At 44.4% G+C, this 13,480-nt stretch overlaps 3 protein-coding genes across 5 annotated transcripts; 1 reads left to right on the top strand and 2 right to left on the bottom strand.

Moving 5' to 3' along the window:
* Positions 1–91: 91 nt before the first annotated feature.
* LOC124313393 (60S ribosomal protein L17-like) lies at positions 92–1,387 on the top strand. Its single transcript, XM_046778306.1, has 5 exons — positions 92–200; positions 332–414; positions 483–617; positions 800–937; positions 1,118–1,387. The coding sequence occupies exons 2-5, from the start codon at positions 334–336 to the stop codon at positions 1,319–1,321; spliced, it is 558 nt and encodes a 185-aa protein (XP_046634262.1). The 5' UTR covers positions 92–200; positions 332–333; the 3' UTR covers positions 1,322–1,387.
* Positions 1,147–6,804, bottom strand: LOC124312794 (alsin-like). The gene is made up of 9 exons (XM_046777259.1): positions 5,070–6,804; positions 4,200–4,996; positions 3,931–4,139; positions 3,647–3,869; positions 3,393–3,579; positions 2,447–3,332; positions 2,167–2,377; positions 1,576–2,105; positions 1,147–1,515 (listed from the first exon to the last, which is right to left on the bottom strand). Exons 1-9 carry the CDS (start codon positions 6,707–6,709, stop codon positions 1,471–1,473), a joined length of 4,728 nt encoding a protein of 1,575 aa, XP_046633215.1. The 5' UTR covers positions 6,710–6,804; the 3' UTR covers positions 1,147–1,470.
* Positions 6,805–7,134: 330 nt separating this feature from the next.
* On the bottom strand, positions 7,135–13,371 carry LOC124312819 (serine/threonine-protein kinase MARK2-like). Of its 3 annotated transcripts, none has more exons than XM_046777298.1 (9): positions 13,268–13,371; positions 11,998–12,363; positions 11,621–11,919; positions 11,055–11,336; positions 10,536–10,991; positions 10,288–10,466; positions 9,245–10,224; positions 8,531–9,180; positions 7,135–8,467 (listed from the first exon to the last, which is right to left on the bottom strand). In XM_046777298.1, exons 2-9 carry the CDS (start codon positions 12,140–12,142, stop codon positions 8,024–8,026), a joined length of 3,435 nt encoding a protein of 1,144 aa, XP_046633254.1. In that variant the 5' UTR covers positions 12,143–12,363; positions 13,268–13,371; the 3' UTR covers positions 7,135–8,023. The 3 variants fall into 3 exon arrangements, with proteins under 3 accessions (XP_046633254.1, XP_046633255.1, XP_046633253.1); XM_046777299.1 differs by having other exon boundaries at positions 10,288–10,463; XM_046777297.1 differs by having other exon boundaries at positions 10,288–10,469; positions 13,268–13,370.
* Between the last annotated feature and the right edge of the window lie 109 nt (positions 13,372–13,480).

The following is a 13,480-nucleotide window of genomic DNA, read 5'->3' as shown; positions in this document are numbered from 1 at the left end:
TATATTATTTTGAAAAATAATAAATATATTTACATTTCACAATTGCAACAATAATTTAAAAATTGTAAAATTAATTATATTCACGAACATTTAAGAACGCACCCTTTGGAAGCGGAATCCACCTATTGGCAGAGAGAGGAGTTAACCTTAGTCCTCTTTCTTGGTTCGGTGTTTCTCTTGTACCCTCAAACACTTCTGAAGTAAGTCAACGAGAGTTCTCTTTCTGTTATCCAAAGATATTTAAAACATCTTTTACTTGTCGTGGTTCTATGCTGATCCATTTAATTACGTTTTTATCGTGTGTTATATTAAACTGTTCAACTTTGTGTAGAAATGGGTCGATATTCGCGTGAACCGGACAACCCGACCAAGTCATGCAAGGCTAGGGGCTCCAACCTCCGCGTTCACTTCAAGGTATTGTTTTATCATATTCTCGCGCTTGTGAAAGTTTCTTAACGTACAACTTGAATTTGATTGAATAGAACACGAGGGAGGCTGCCAACACCATTAAGCGTATGCCTTTGAAGAGAGCTGTTGCTTTCCTCAAGAACGTCATCCAGCATAAGGAGTGTGTTCCATTCCGTCGTTACAACGGAGGTGTCGGCCGGTGTGCTCAGGTTAGCAGCTCATTTCTTTTGTATGTATTAAATTGACCAAATTGTGTGATTATAACTCCAAGCATTCTAGACCAAGTGCTGACAGATTGCAATGTTTCAAGACGGATCTGACATTAAAGAAAGATCCAACGTGTTGCCTTTACACAATTGGGAGTCTAATCTCTATATGTTTTTCTTTGCAGGCTAAACAATGGGGTACCACCCAGGGACGTTGGCCCAAGAAGTCTGCAGAGTTCCTTCTGCAGTTGTTGAAGAATGCTGAGTCCAATGCTGACCTCAAGGGTCTAGATGTTGATCACTTGGTCATCGATCACATTCAGGTACAGGAGTGAATCATGGTGTTAAGTTCTTTTTCAAAATAGTGTGATTATAACCCTAAGCATTCTAGACTACTAGCTGACAGATTGCAATGTTTCAAGACGGATCTGACTTAAATTGAATTGTCAATTCAGTTTTCAAGTTTTAAGAGGAATTGTCTAAAAGTACTTTATGTTTTACAGATTAACCGTGCTCCATACATGCGTCGGCGAACATACCGTGCTCACGGAAGGATCAACCCATACATGAGCAGCCCTTGCCACATGGAAGTCATCCTGGCTGAAAAGGAAGACATTGTTTCCAAAGTCAAGGAGGAGGAAGTTACCAACAAAAAGAAGGTTTCAAAGAAGAAGTTGGCTCGCCAAAAGTTGTCCCAGAGGGAATAAACTTTTCCTGTAAACACTTTGTTAACCCTTTGTGTTGCCTGAAATACAACGTTGGTGACGCTCGAATTAAAATTGTTATTTTTTGTTTACCACGATAATTATATTTATTGCGATTGACAACGAACGCTTAAAATAATTTGATTCTGATTTCAATTAAAGGTCATCTTCTCATGCTGAATGTACTGGTAGGATGCCTAGGAAGATAACATAAATTTTAGTTTAAAAAAAGTATTCAATTAAAGAAAACAAAATACCTCCAGTGTAGTAAACATGACGTCTAGTTCACCATTTTGCACATGCTTATCGATGAAATCTTCTATTAGATGAATCTCTGTGCCGAGATGACGAATTCTCGAACGAACAACGACGAAAAGAAATACCGGGAAGAGATCATCCATGTTCATGACATAATCAGCTCCTAAATGTGCCTGTACCGAACGACTGACTTCTTGGAATGTCTGATGAATGACTTGAAGCTTCTTCCCAGGAGAAAATGTAGTGCTCAGCTGCTGTAGACAATCTACAGCTGTTGGAAAGTGACTTCCTTCCGGAGCAACTTCCTCGATAAAAAACTTGGGATCGACTCCCAGAAAATTCATTAGAGCCGAATCTGATTGTCGATTCCATTTTTGAAGTCGTTCCCAATAAAGATCGTCCAACTTTTGGTTGTGTAGAACGTACAGAGTGTAAAGTGGAGGATAAAGTCGGGGTAAAAGTACGGGCAGAAGTAGAGTATTGGCTGAAACCACGGCCTGCAATTCTTGTGGATGATCGTTCGGCGGTTCTGTGTCATCAACAAAATTTTGAGTATTTTGATTTTTTCTTGTGTGTTTAATTGTACATACCATTTGGAATCAGATGAACAGCACGGTCTTCTGGAAGAGCTGGGAAGAGAAGCCGGACAAAAGCATAAACACGGCTAACAAACGAGTGAACTTCTGAAACTGCATGAGGTAGAAGTCGAGGGTGGGCACCCACTCCGACGTAAGTAGCTCGATAGACATCTCCTATCTGGGCTGCTAATTTTCCTAATGGATGGATCTCTGATTCTAAAGCCTGTAATTGGAGCAAAGTAAAAAAGTTACCAAGTGCACCAATAATAAAACAAGAGAATCAATTCAATACCATATGTAAATAAGTTTCTATCTTGACAAACTCGTCGCCATTAAGCTGATTTCGTCCGTAGTCTGGGATATGCTGAAGAATTTCAGGGATTTCTACGGATACTGGTTGAGCGGAAGCTAATCTTTCGGACTTGATTGACTTAGACGAAATAGACGATCCCTGGCGACGATGGTGCTGTATCTTCGGGCGGATATGATGGTCGTTGGTTGTTCTCTGTTTACATTGATTAAGCACAGCTGCAATCTGGTCCCAAGCACGAAGTGAATCATCGGCTGTCCATTGCGTGCAATTCGGAGAAAGACCAAGAGTTGAGCAGCATTGTTGGAAAATGGCCCCCCATTTTCGTTCGGCTGGAACACCTGATCCGTTTTGTGGCTGAAAATGGCCAATGGACAGTCCGGTAGGTGGACTCAATGGCGATTGTGCAGTTAAAGAATTTTTGGTCAAGGTGGCGTTGATTTTAATTCCATCAGACCAAGAGCCGTGAAAAGTACCCTGAATAATATCACCGTTTGGGAACTGAAGGAGGCCCTTGCCGCCAAGAATACCCACGCCAGCCACTTCACCTTCGTAGCTCGTTCCGTCTTCTAATAACATGACGCACTGCCCAGTCATCTTGTTATTGGTAAAGCTGCCTTCAATGTAGAGACCGTCCAAAGTAACTAGAACAGCTTGACCATGCCTGGCGTCCGCTTGCCACATCCCCATGTACTTTTCACCAGTGACGATGTCGTCCATGACTCCGTAGCCACACTTTTGTCCAGCTTCCCATTGGCCAACGTAGACATGTGCGGCAGAGGTGAGAAAATGACCTCGTTTGAGCGTACCGTGTCCATGCGGTTGGCCGTCTTGAAAGTTTCCTTCGTAAACATCTCCGTTGGCGTATCTGAATTTCAAAGGCAGTTTTTTAATGAATGATCCCTTGTAACTGGAAACCTCGTTATACTTGAGAATGCCGTATCCGTTCATCTTGCCATCCTTCCAGCTGCCTTCATAAGTAGAGCCGTTGGGGCCAAATGATTCTGAAGAACCATATCCGTACTGCTGGTTCTGTCGAAAACTTCCTTTGTAAACTCGGCCGTCTGGCCAGTTTAATTCACCCTCTCCATGCATTTTGCCGCACAACCAAGCCCCTGCCGATGGAAAACGTGTTCATTTCATTCTAGAAAATTTGTAGTCTTTTTGTGTCGCATGACTCACCTTTGTACGTGACATCCTTCAAATGAGGCAACTTGGTAAAAGTATATGAGGCGGACCGTACAAGAGGTGGCGTAGTTCGTCCGCTACTGCTGGATCCTACATCGTCAATTAAAAGCGCATGCCTGATGGCAGATTGAAGAGCTACCAGCCATTCCATCTTGTCACCGGCAGTCGGACAAGCCAGCGTCATGGTCTCTTCCGGCATCGTTAATGAAAGTCCATTCTACAAGAAACCATTCTAAGAATGAGTCAACATTAATGTTTACGAAATATTTGGATGATACCTTGGTCTGGATGTTATCGCTATCTTGCATCGGCTCGACCCAAATAGTGGCCAATGGATATGTGACATGATTAGATGATCCGCTGACGTGGACAAGCACGTCAGTTAAGATAATGAACCAATGCGATGAAAAGCGACCGGAATTAACCAGAGTAATGGGGTGAGTTCGGGATTCACGGAGCAGGCGACGGACTGGAGTTCTCAAAGCATCTAAACCAGAAATATAAATGATTTACTGTATAGACAAATTTTAAATTTAAACGGTAATACCCATTAATTTCGTAGAACAACTATCCCAGAAGGTCTTAGTGAGATCTGCTGTTTGACAATCCTGCATCAAATCGGCAGCAATATTTGAACATTGTTGACTAGCATGTTTATAACAATCGATGTTTTTATCGTTTCGTTGAAGATGACTTTCAATCATTTTCTCCAGTTGTGATGAATAATCTTTGAGTCGCCCTAGAGGCTCGTTCATCAATGTGGTCAGGATATCACTGCCGGCTCGACCGACACTTCCCTGTTGGATATATTCTGGATCTAAAAGTGCATTTTCCGTCTTGTTGAGTGTCAGTGCATGGACGACAGTGGCGTTACAGAGGGCCTGACCGTAACCACGCCAAACGTGCATGAATTCGTTAATCCAACGAACGAGACCAATACTGAGGTTGGCACAATTGTCCGATTCGATCAGCGAGTGAACATTGACGGCCGTGCAGGCCATCAAGTCGCGGTATCGATCGAACAACTCTCGACGGACGGTTGAGGTAGTTGATGTTGATGTTGTTGCGGATTCCAAATGATCAAAAATGCCACGGACGACTTTCAGGCAATTTCTTAAAAATAGCTGTTCTGATAAAACAAACTCGGACCAATGGGGCCAGCAGGGGCAGCTCTGATTGCAGCGCAAACAACAACTAAGTGGTCCGGTAGCCCATACTCGACTCGGTCTACCAGTCGGGCTTTGGGCCGGTAGATTTAATCTCATCAATGTGGACTTTTGAGTGGCCATTGAGAATCCCATAAAAAGCACTTCGCCGTGACTCGTCAGCAATAACGAATGTTCTCTGTAGCCAAAAATAAAAGGAAAATGAGCCAACAATAAATTATAGAGACAATTGGATTGAAACTGATGTATACCTTCCGGCCGCAATATCTCGGATGGTAGTACGGAAAGGTAAGGATACTTCTGTCGGAACTGACATGAAAGATAGGTCTTCACCGGGCTCGACTTGTCCTTTGTTATTAGCTCCCCACGCCAGTACACGCCCATCCAACGTGAGGGCCAATGAATGCCGTGAACCGCAAACCACTTTACAGATGCCTATGCCAAGTAGAGGACGGACAGTTTGGGGGGCTTCACGTGAGACGCAATCTGATAGTCCGAGCTGGCCGACTCCTCCTTGACCCCACGTCCAGACAGACGTAAAAAGTAGTTGCCTTCCCAACGAAACGAGACGATCCGGTTGAAGTCCGGTGGATTTTTCTCGATCTGTCATCCGGACAAGCGTCGAATCGAGGGATAAACTTGACGATCCATTACGTTTCCATCGATGATGACTCTGAAGCGACTGTCGAACGATAAACCGAGGTGTTGCCGGTGCTGCGGGTGAATCCTCACCGCTGCTACTACTGGGCAAAGCGGCTGGTAGACTAAGCGTTTCACTGCCGGCGACTTCGACAGGAGCTGCAGCTGGAACGGATGGAGTTTCCTCTTGGCTGGTCCCGCTCCAATGCCGAGACATGCGGTTGACGGCATCGCCCAAGTTTCGGACTCCTTCCACAACTCGGCTGGCCACCTGTTGAGTCACGTTATTGCCACTTTCTAACGATGACGCCGCTCCTGGACTATTGTTACAGTCATCCGATTCGGACCCGGTGACCCACGATAGCTGCTTCGTTAAAAATTGTTTGGCCGCGTCAAGTTGGGGCGTCGAGTTGAGCAACAAAGCGCTTTGACGGACTAGATGATCTGCCTTGGACCAGCAAACTTGAGCTAGAGAGTTGACATTGTCTTTGAAATCTTCCTGGTTCATTCGTTGAGAGTCGTTGAGATCCAGCGTGTGCAGAGACAGAAGACTTTGCTCTCTACACTCTAGACATGAACCAACCATGCACAATCCATCCAAAGGACCTTCCTTTGATGAGTTTGCTTTGTCCAAGGAATCCCTGCTGCTTTTGCTAGAATTTGCTACACCAGGCTTGCCAATACTATCATCGTTAGAATTTTCACAGTCTTGGATGAGAGCGGTGCTAAAGTTGCTACCACACATAATACTTATGGGTACTTTGTTCTCGAAGGCTGGCAGTTTATCTGGCAGCAATGACTTGCTTTCATCCACTGCCCATACTTTGCCCGAATCTGAGATGAACAACAAGTTTTTTGAATGGGAAGAAACTTCTCTTACAAAGAGTCTTCCTCCGTCTTCTACAACACCATGGGGACAGCAGAGATTTGGTTGCTTGATGGCCAGCTCCTCTACTTTTTCAGGGGTTTCTAATTCAGACCTCAAAACTCTACCCCGATCAGTCACAAAAATGGTGTGTATCGAATTGCATGCAATACCAACCACAGTCTGGCAAGGAAGTGCCAACTCTTGCAATTTCCCACTCAATCCATCTTGTTTGAGAGTCGACAGGTACACTCTGCCGTCTTCAGTCAGAAAGAACACTTGTCCGAGCCTTGACGAGACGGCGGCCGTCATGGCTTGTTCCGGTGCCAAAAGTGCTGCAGCTGGTTCGCCTTCTTCCCAGGCTATCACATTCGCAGATTCACTCATTTTTGGTTTCTTTCCTGGATCGCTACACCAGAGAAGAAACTTTAACACCTACCAACGAAAACAACCGCACCATACAGAGTAATCATAACATCCCCTTTTTGTCAGCTGTGTTTGATAGTAGGACTGAGCCATCTAGCGATAAGATTTCAATTCTCTCTAGATCGCTAATCCGTTTTCAAAGAAAATCATCATGTTTGTTAGGTAGTATATATAATCTGTATTGGTATTTGTCCTTTACAACACACACATTTGGCCAATTATCTTTTTCTTCTTCACAAATACGCCTATGACGGCTTGAGGGATTATGAGGGGAGGGGGATTTTTCGTATGTTGTTTCCCCGCCCGTCTTCCAGTAGTTGTCGATTTTCTTAACCGGAATTGCATGATACTTTTTGAGAATCGGATAAGAATGACCGCAAATGGTAGACGGGAGTTATTAAAGTAATATTTCTCTCTATAATGTCTATAGTGAAGCTAAAACAGAAACACACAACGTTAAGATACTCTACGGCGATGGATATTCCGGGCGAGGTGATATAGGAATAGGAAGGAGACACACACACATTACAGCTTATTATTCTCTATGATGATGAATAGAACAACAAAAATTGGGTTTTGGTTTCGTGGTGTCCACACTAAATTTTTCACTTCAACGTTCTTTTTTTTCTGTTTTTGTTTTTTGATTCATTTAACTTAAAAAAAATCAAGTGGGAATTTGAAAGTTCACTTTTGACTTTGGAGAGGAAAGCATATTTGTCGAAAACTCAATATTTAAAAAAAAGGAGAGAGAGAGAGGAGTTGTACAGAGAGGATGACTTAACGTGTTGGAAGATGGGAGATATTTAGCGTGGATAGATCTCGAGTGTTCCAGCAGTCCGGTAAAGAACGCGCGCACACACGCACACAAAATTTTCAAATTAAAAAAGAAAAACGAACAGACAAGAGATTTTTTCTAAAAAACTTTTTGCACAACCAACAAAATCTGAATTGCAAAATGATTTTGGTTTCTTTTTTGTGTTGTTTTATATCACTGGCATTGGTTCCAGCTGACGAGTGATTGCAATGGAAAGGGGGAGCGCGTGTGAACACATCGAAACACGAAAATTACGTGCGCGACTATATCCATTTTTCTTTCCTCCTCTTTTCTCTTCTTGTTCTGAATTACACCAACAAAATTTTAATCGTACTTTCCTTGACGCTCGTTAGCGGAGTCGATAACTTTCAAACACAATATAAATTCTTATGATATAAACAAAAGCTAGGGAAAGGTGGGCGGGGGCGAAAGGTGGATGACGGCGAGATTTTCTTTTTTTTTTAACACGAGGTACAGTGCTGAGTGACATTGTGCACGACGGCAAGTGGGGATGGAGTGGAACATTCAGCCGACGAAGAACAAGAGGTGACGGTTGAAAGTTTGGCCGGGGTTGGCGAGTGAGTTGGTCCGTTCATGTTGACATCGCTGGGGCTCACAACACCCACATGGATGCCACCTTTACGACCAAATCGTTTCCATAACTCGTACTGGCAATGGGATGCTTCAACTAAAATTCTTTCCTTAACCAAACAGCCCAGTGAACGGGCTTTGTACAGTCGGCTTCGTAGAAAATTCATCGTTTTGCCTCGACCAGCTTCGCTGGCTGCTTCACCTGTTGAATCCGGTTCTGCTGCTCCGGGCTGTTTACCGTCAGCATCCATCGAAACATCTTCACCACTACTTCGGCCACGACTTTTACGTCCGGAAGGGCGTTTATCTGACCTCTGAATGAATAAACCGTTACTTTTTTAATTCCGTAAGGCGAAAAATGAAAGAATATTGATTACCTTGAATGACGAATTGGTTCCTTCACGACGAGAAAAGAGTTGTTTGAGCCGTTTATGTTTCTTGCCACTGGCTGGAGTGGTGCAACTACAACTACAGCCCGTGAGTGGCGGCTCCGGCTCCGTATCCATGACATCATCTTGAATGATGACGGTATCGAGAGATCCTTTCTCGGAAGCTGGATGACTAGTTAATAACGGCGATGGAGGTAAAACGAGCACCAACTCTGGGGATGTATCCAGCGAAACCGTTTCTTCAATCTTCTCCAAATTGCTGCAACTTTTGGCGGCCACTCGGGCTCCCACTGTCGACGGAAGCGGCACTTCCAGGGTGTTGGTAGTGATACGAGGGCTTTCGGGCGATTCGCAGACTTCTGTCAAACAGCTGAGTGATTGTGAGACTCGAAGATGAGTTTCGCTGCCAAGTCCAGGGCTTAGCAGAGAAAAACATGCGTTGGTATATCTCCGTCCGTGGGAGGAACCCACAATGCGATATCGAGACCTGGGATTGCGCTGATCAACGCCATCACTCGTTTGCAAATGTCGCCGTCCTCCTGAGGATCCACCACTTTGATTGCCACTATCGGAATTCTTCGGTGTTTGGGAACTCGATCCAGGTTGAGTATAACTATCCATCGAAGTTGTCCCTCCACCTAAATTAAAGTAGATATTTGACGAAACTTATTCCGCAAATGAAACAAATGATTTAAAATTTACCTCCAGATACTCCAGCACCATCATTTCCACCTCCAGGGCCATCACAACCTGGGTCACTGGAGTCGTCGTGGGAATCCCTCCTCGGTGGAAGTGTCTTGAGTTTCTCCGCTCGTTTCTTCCGCCCCTCATTATCGTCATCACTGGCGTCTGATGACGAACACGACGCCGTGCGAGCTTTGGCTAATTGGCGTCTTTGTTCGTAGCGCCTAACCAAACTAGGGGGAGATGTTGAGGTGCGGACACTGGGGCCTGCGGACGATGCCCGTCCAGACTGAGAAGGCCGATGTCTATGGCCGTTTAATGTCGTTCGAATTCTCAATCCAGGTGATTTGGCCGAAGCAATTGCTGATTCTCCCCTGCTGGTCGATTCGCTATCACTGCAGCTCTCGGCCTCCTCAAAGATTTCGTTGAGGATCAGCTGAGGAGAACTGCGAACTGAATGTAAGACGCGGTTGGGTGAGGGTAAGGTAGAGCGGCTCTTGCTGTTGACCGTCGGTGACATGACGTTGGGAGATGATCCAGGTGAAGATGGGGTAGTTGAAGGTGAGGTTGGAGAGATGGAGGCTGGCGTTGCCCGCCCGGATCCTAATCCGGCTATGATTCCAATCCGTTGGCCAGTCACAGGAGACGTTAGAGGTGAGGTTCGAGGACTTCGTAGGCCCAGGCCAATGTTGGAGGTGGTTGGAAACGGCGCAGGAACTTCCATAAACTGATCGACACTTTTTTGTGGTTCTAGCGGCTTTGAGCTCGTCGCTGTCAACTTTGTAATGGAGACTTGCGGTGTCATCTTTTCGACAAAATCAAGTCGCAATTCCGACGAACGAGTTGGGCCCTTGTTGATGGCTGCTTGAATAGGAGCGGATACGTTGGCCAATAGCCCACGAGCTCTCAAGCTCCCTGCCAAAGAATTATTGGATGCCCTCTGACTAGCTAAAGAGGTATTGGACGTCCGTTGGCTAGCCAATGAGTTGCTAGAAGATCTAAAGAAAAAAAAAAAACGATTTCATTAATATTTTTCGGTAACGCACTCGAATGAACAATACCTTTGGCTTCGTCGACTCGATTCACTGCCACTTCCCCCAGTCGCTTCATCCTCTTCAACGACATCGCTGTACTTGCGCTGACGACCCATACTTGAGGTCTGCATAGCTTCCATTACTGTTCGACTGGTAAAAACTGGTATAGTTTTGTAAGCAATTTTTTCTTCCTGGAATGGCAACTGCCCCTGGAAAAAGTAAGCACTTATTAAGTTGTTCAAAGAAAAGCAACTAAATATGATTCACGGTTATACCTTTGGGTCGGGTTCTAAAGGGGGAGGAGGGGCGGGAGGAGGAGGAGGTTGTCGACGGCTAATCATTTGTGCTTGCTCTTGTCGCTGGGCTCTCAATTTGCGCTCAGCCAACAGAAAATACGTAGCCGTGATATTGTTGTACTCGTCTTTGTCTAGCGCGTCTAGGATTTCCTCCTTGGTGGCGATGTTGCCATTAACCATCTTTTGCAATATGATGGCGTGATCATCTTCTGTGAGGTGCTCACGGGACACCAACGGCAAGTAATGTGCAGGTGGCAAAGCTGCGGCACCATCTTGTAGCCAAGGATCGTTGGCGATCTCTTCAAGGGTTGCGCGGTTAGCCGGATCACGCTGGAGCATTCGACCAATCAGTCGACGACAGCCTTCCGATACGTGAGGTGGAACCGTGTATTTGCAATCCATGATCATGGTCAAGGTTTCGCTGTCATTGGCTTCCTACAAAAAGGGAATTAAAAATCGTAAAAATCCCTTTGGCCAATTTGGGTTTTAATTTATTACCTGGAAAGGCGGATGGCCACAAACCAACATGTAAAGAATGACTCCCAATGACCAGATATCGACTGCGGGCGCATCGTAAGAGTCTCCCAAAAGAATTTCAGGTGCCGAATAAGCCAACGATCCACAAGACGTTTCTAGCTTTTGGCCAGGGTTGTATTTGTTGGAGAAACCGAAATCTGTCAATTTGACCATGCCCAATTTCTCGAAGAAGACCACATTTTCTGGTTTGAGGTCTCGATGAACCACGTGGAGCTGGTGACAGTACGATATGGCGTGCACCACCTACGTGTGACAGAAGAAATACACAAAGTCAGCGGTAATAACTTCCACATATTAGGAGTTTTCATCAATCAAGGCTGTAAATAGATTGCCCTACAAACGCTTAACTCTCCACACAACATTCCAAAGTCTTTGCCAAATTATTTATAGCGTAATCGAACAACGCCAGGCCGGCGGACAGAGAATGGATATTAATAGAAATACGCCCCTCTAGTGTAACGATCCAAGGAGGATCGTAACACGCTTATCGTCTTGGGTCTCTGGCAAATTTGTCAAAAGGCAAATACCTGTCTAAAGTAGTGTCGTGCCGACTCTTGATCGAGCCCGTTTTCATGCCGCATAATGTAATCGTACAGATCCCCACCATCGCCGAGTTCCAGGATGAGATAAAGTTTGGTCTGCGTGTCGATAACTTCGTAGAGACGAACGACATTCGGATGTTGGACCAACTTCATACAGCGCACTTCCTGGAAGAGATGCGCTCGTGATATTTCATCCAACTTGGTCTTGTCAATCACTTTGACGGCCACTTTTTCGCCAGTGAAAACGTGTCGAGCAAGTTTCACGACCGCAAAATGGCCCCGACCTTTCGACAATAAAAAAAGAGGCGATAATTTTATGTAATCCGATTAGAAACACGAACAATGTTGGATAACTAACTAACCAAGGGTTTCCTCCAAGTCGTAGAGTCCGGCGATTTTTCCATCGTAGCTGACGTTCGATAGATGAAAGCCGAAATTATTGCGTTGACCACGACCAGCCGAAGCCCGTCCAGATCCCACCCGCGTGAGTCCCACTGTCTTTTGCATGAGTTTCTCACGTCGTCGTTTAGACGACTAATTCCAACGAGACACTTAATTTTTTTAAACACACCACCAAACTCCTCTTCTAGTCACTTTCTTCTTCTGGTCAGCTCAGATAAAATATGTTTGAGGCGGTGCTTGCGCATCAAATAACATTTTCCTCCTTTTGCCGCTGGTCCTATTTCGATCCAATGACAACCCGGCGGATGAAGCAAGATGATAATAATCTGCAAAGAAGAAGAAAAAGTCTTTCAATCCTATCAGCCGTGGCATAAAAAAATGCCCCCACAAACTAAGTTAATCGGATCGATATTGTGCTCTTTCTCCCATCAATCAACTAGCGAGAAACGCCCCTCTTCTTTATTACTTTTCCTATTTTTTTTTCTTGTCAAATTTTTCTCTGACATCATTCAGCCAACTCAAGAGAGAAAAATGCAATTATGAGCTCTCTTCTCCGTCCCGAGAGTAACTTCTTCTTGGCTGATTAATAATTAACTTGAGCTTTAGAATGAATGTGTTTCCAGAGTGAATGCGTTACTTTTACAAACATGCACACATAGTATTCACAAGAGCTGGTTGTATTTTTCCTCTTGAAGGGGGGGGGGAGTGAGGTATGGCAAAGCTCTTGAAAGACCATTGCACAAGAAGACTGGCTCCTACTGTAAACAGCTTTGCCTATTAATAGCAGATACTACAAGATGTGTGGGCTGTGCTATTCATTGAACAGGATGTCAGTGTTAAGCAGGCAAAGTGTTGACTAAAAGGACGGTGTCATTCTTTTTCATTCCTTGAAGCAGCTCAAGAATGTAAAAGAAAGTCTTACGATTTCCCCAAAACAACGAATACAAAGTTATTCTGGCTTTCATGTAAAATGGATGCTTGCACAGAATTCCTTGTATCTTCATGCACATCTTTCACAAATAATATCACCAACACACGACCGCACATAAAGCTTATTTGATCGTTTGATAAACTGTCACTGATGACAATTTGGAAATGAATGGAATCTTTCTACCTGTCTGGCTTAATATCCTTTCAACCTCTTCTAGAATTTGTGGAACTGAATGAAGAACTTTATCAAGTGGAAATCACCAAACTTGTTAGAAAAAAGAAGAAAAGTATGAAACTTACCCAAATATTGTAGAGACGAAATCAATCAGATTAAAAACACAACACACAGAATTGACCTTCACTGTTCACTTCAGCCAAAAACTGGGCTCCTGTATTGAGAGATGCTGAGTTGCCTATTGGCTTAAACAAACGAACACAGTAATTCAGATTAGAACCCTAACCTAACCAACGTCCACATTTTCTGAATTCTAATCAAAATTACCAAATATTTCC

Source organism: Daphnia pulicaria, chromosome 9 (genome assembly GCF_021234035.1).
Source record: "Daphnia pulicaria isolate SC F1-1A chromosome 9, SC_F0-13Bv2, whole genome shotgun sequence".
Taxonomy (NCBI): Eukaryota; Metazoa; Arthropoda; class Branchiopoda; order Diplostraca; family Daphniidae; genus Daphnia; species Daphnia pulicaria.
Note: the sequence above shows the minus strand (reverse complement) of the source record. Positions and strands in the feature narration are given on the sequence as shown.

Coding starts and splice junctions, on each gene's coding strand:
- LOC124313393 (XM_046778306.1), top strand. CDS start 334: ATGGGTCGATATTCGCGTGAACCGGACAACCCGACCAAGTCATGCAAG. Junction 415..482: donor ACCTCCGCGTTCACTTCAAG/GTATTGTTTTAT, acceptor TTGATTGAATAG/AACACGAGGGAGGCTGCCAA. Junction 618..799: donor GTGTCGGCCGGTGTGCTCAG/GTTAGCAGCTCA, acceptor TTTTCTTTGCAG/GCTAAACAATGGGGTACCAC.
- LOC124312794 (XM_046777259.1), bottom strand. CDS start 6,709: ATGAGTGAATCTGCGAATGTGATAGCCTGGGAAGAAGGCGAACCAGCT. Junction 3,333..3,392: donor AACGGATACGGCATTCTCAA/GTATAACGAGGT, acceptor TTTGAAATTCAG/ATACGCCAACGGAGATGTTT. Junction 1,516..1,575: donor TCATGTTTACTACACTGGAG/GTATTTTGTTTT, acceptor TTATCTTCCTAG/GCATCCTACCAGTACATTCA.
- LOC124312819 (XM_046777297.1), bottom strand. CDS start 12,142: ATGCAAAAGACAGTGGGACTCACGCGGGTGGGATCTGGACGGGCTTCG. Junction 11,920..11,997: donor CGACTTGGAGGAAACCCTTG/GTTAGTTAGTTA, acceptor TATTGTCGAAAG/GTCGGGGCCATTTTGCGGTC. Junction 11,337..11,620: donor CACGACACTACTTTAGACAG/GTATTTGCCTTT, acceptor TGTCACACGTAG/GTGGTGCACGCCATATCGTA.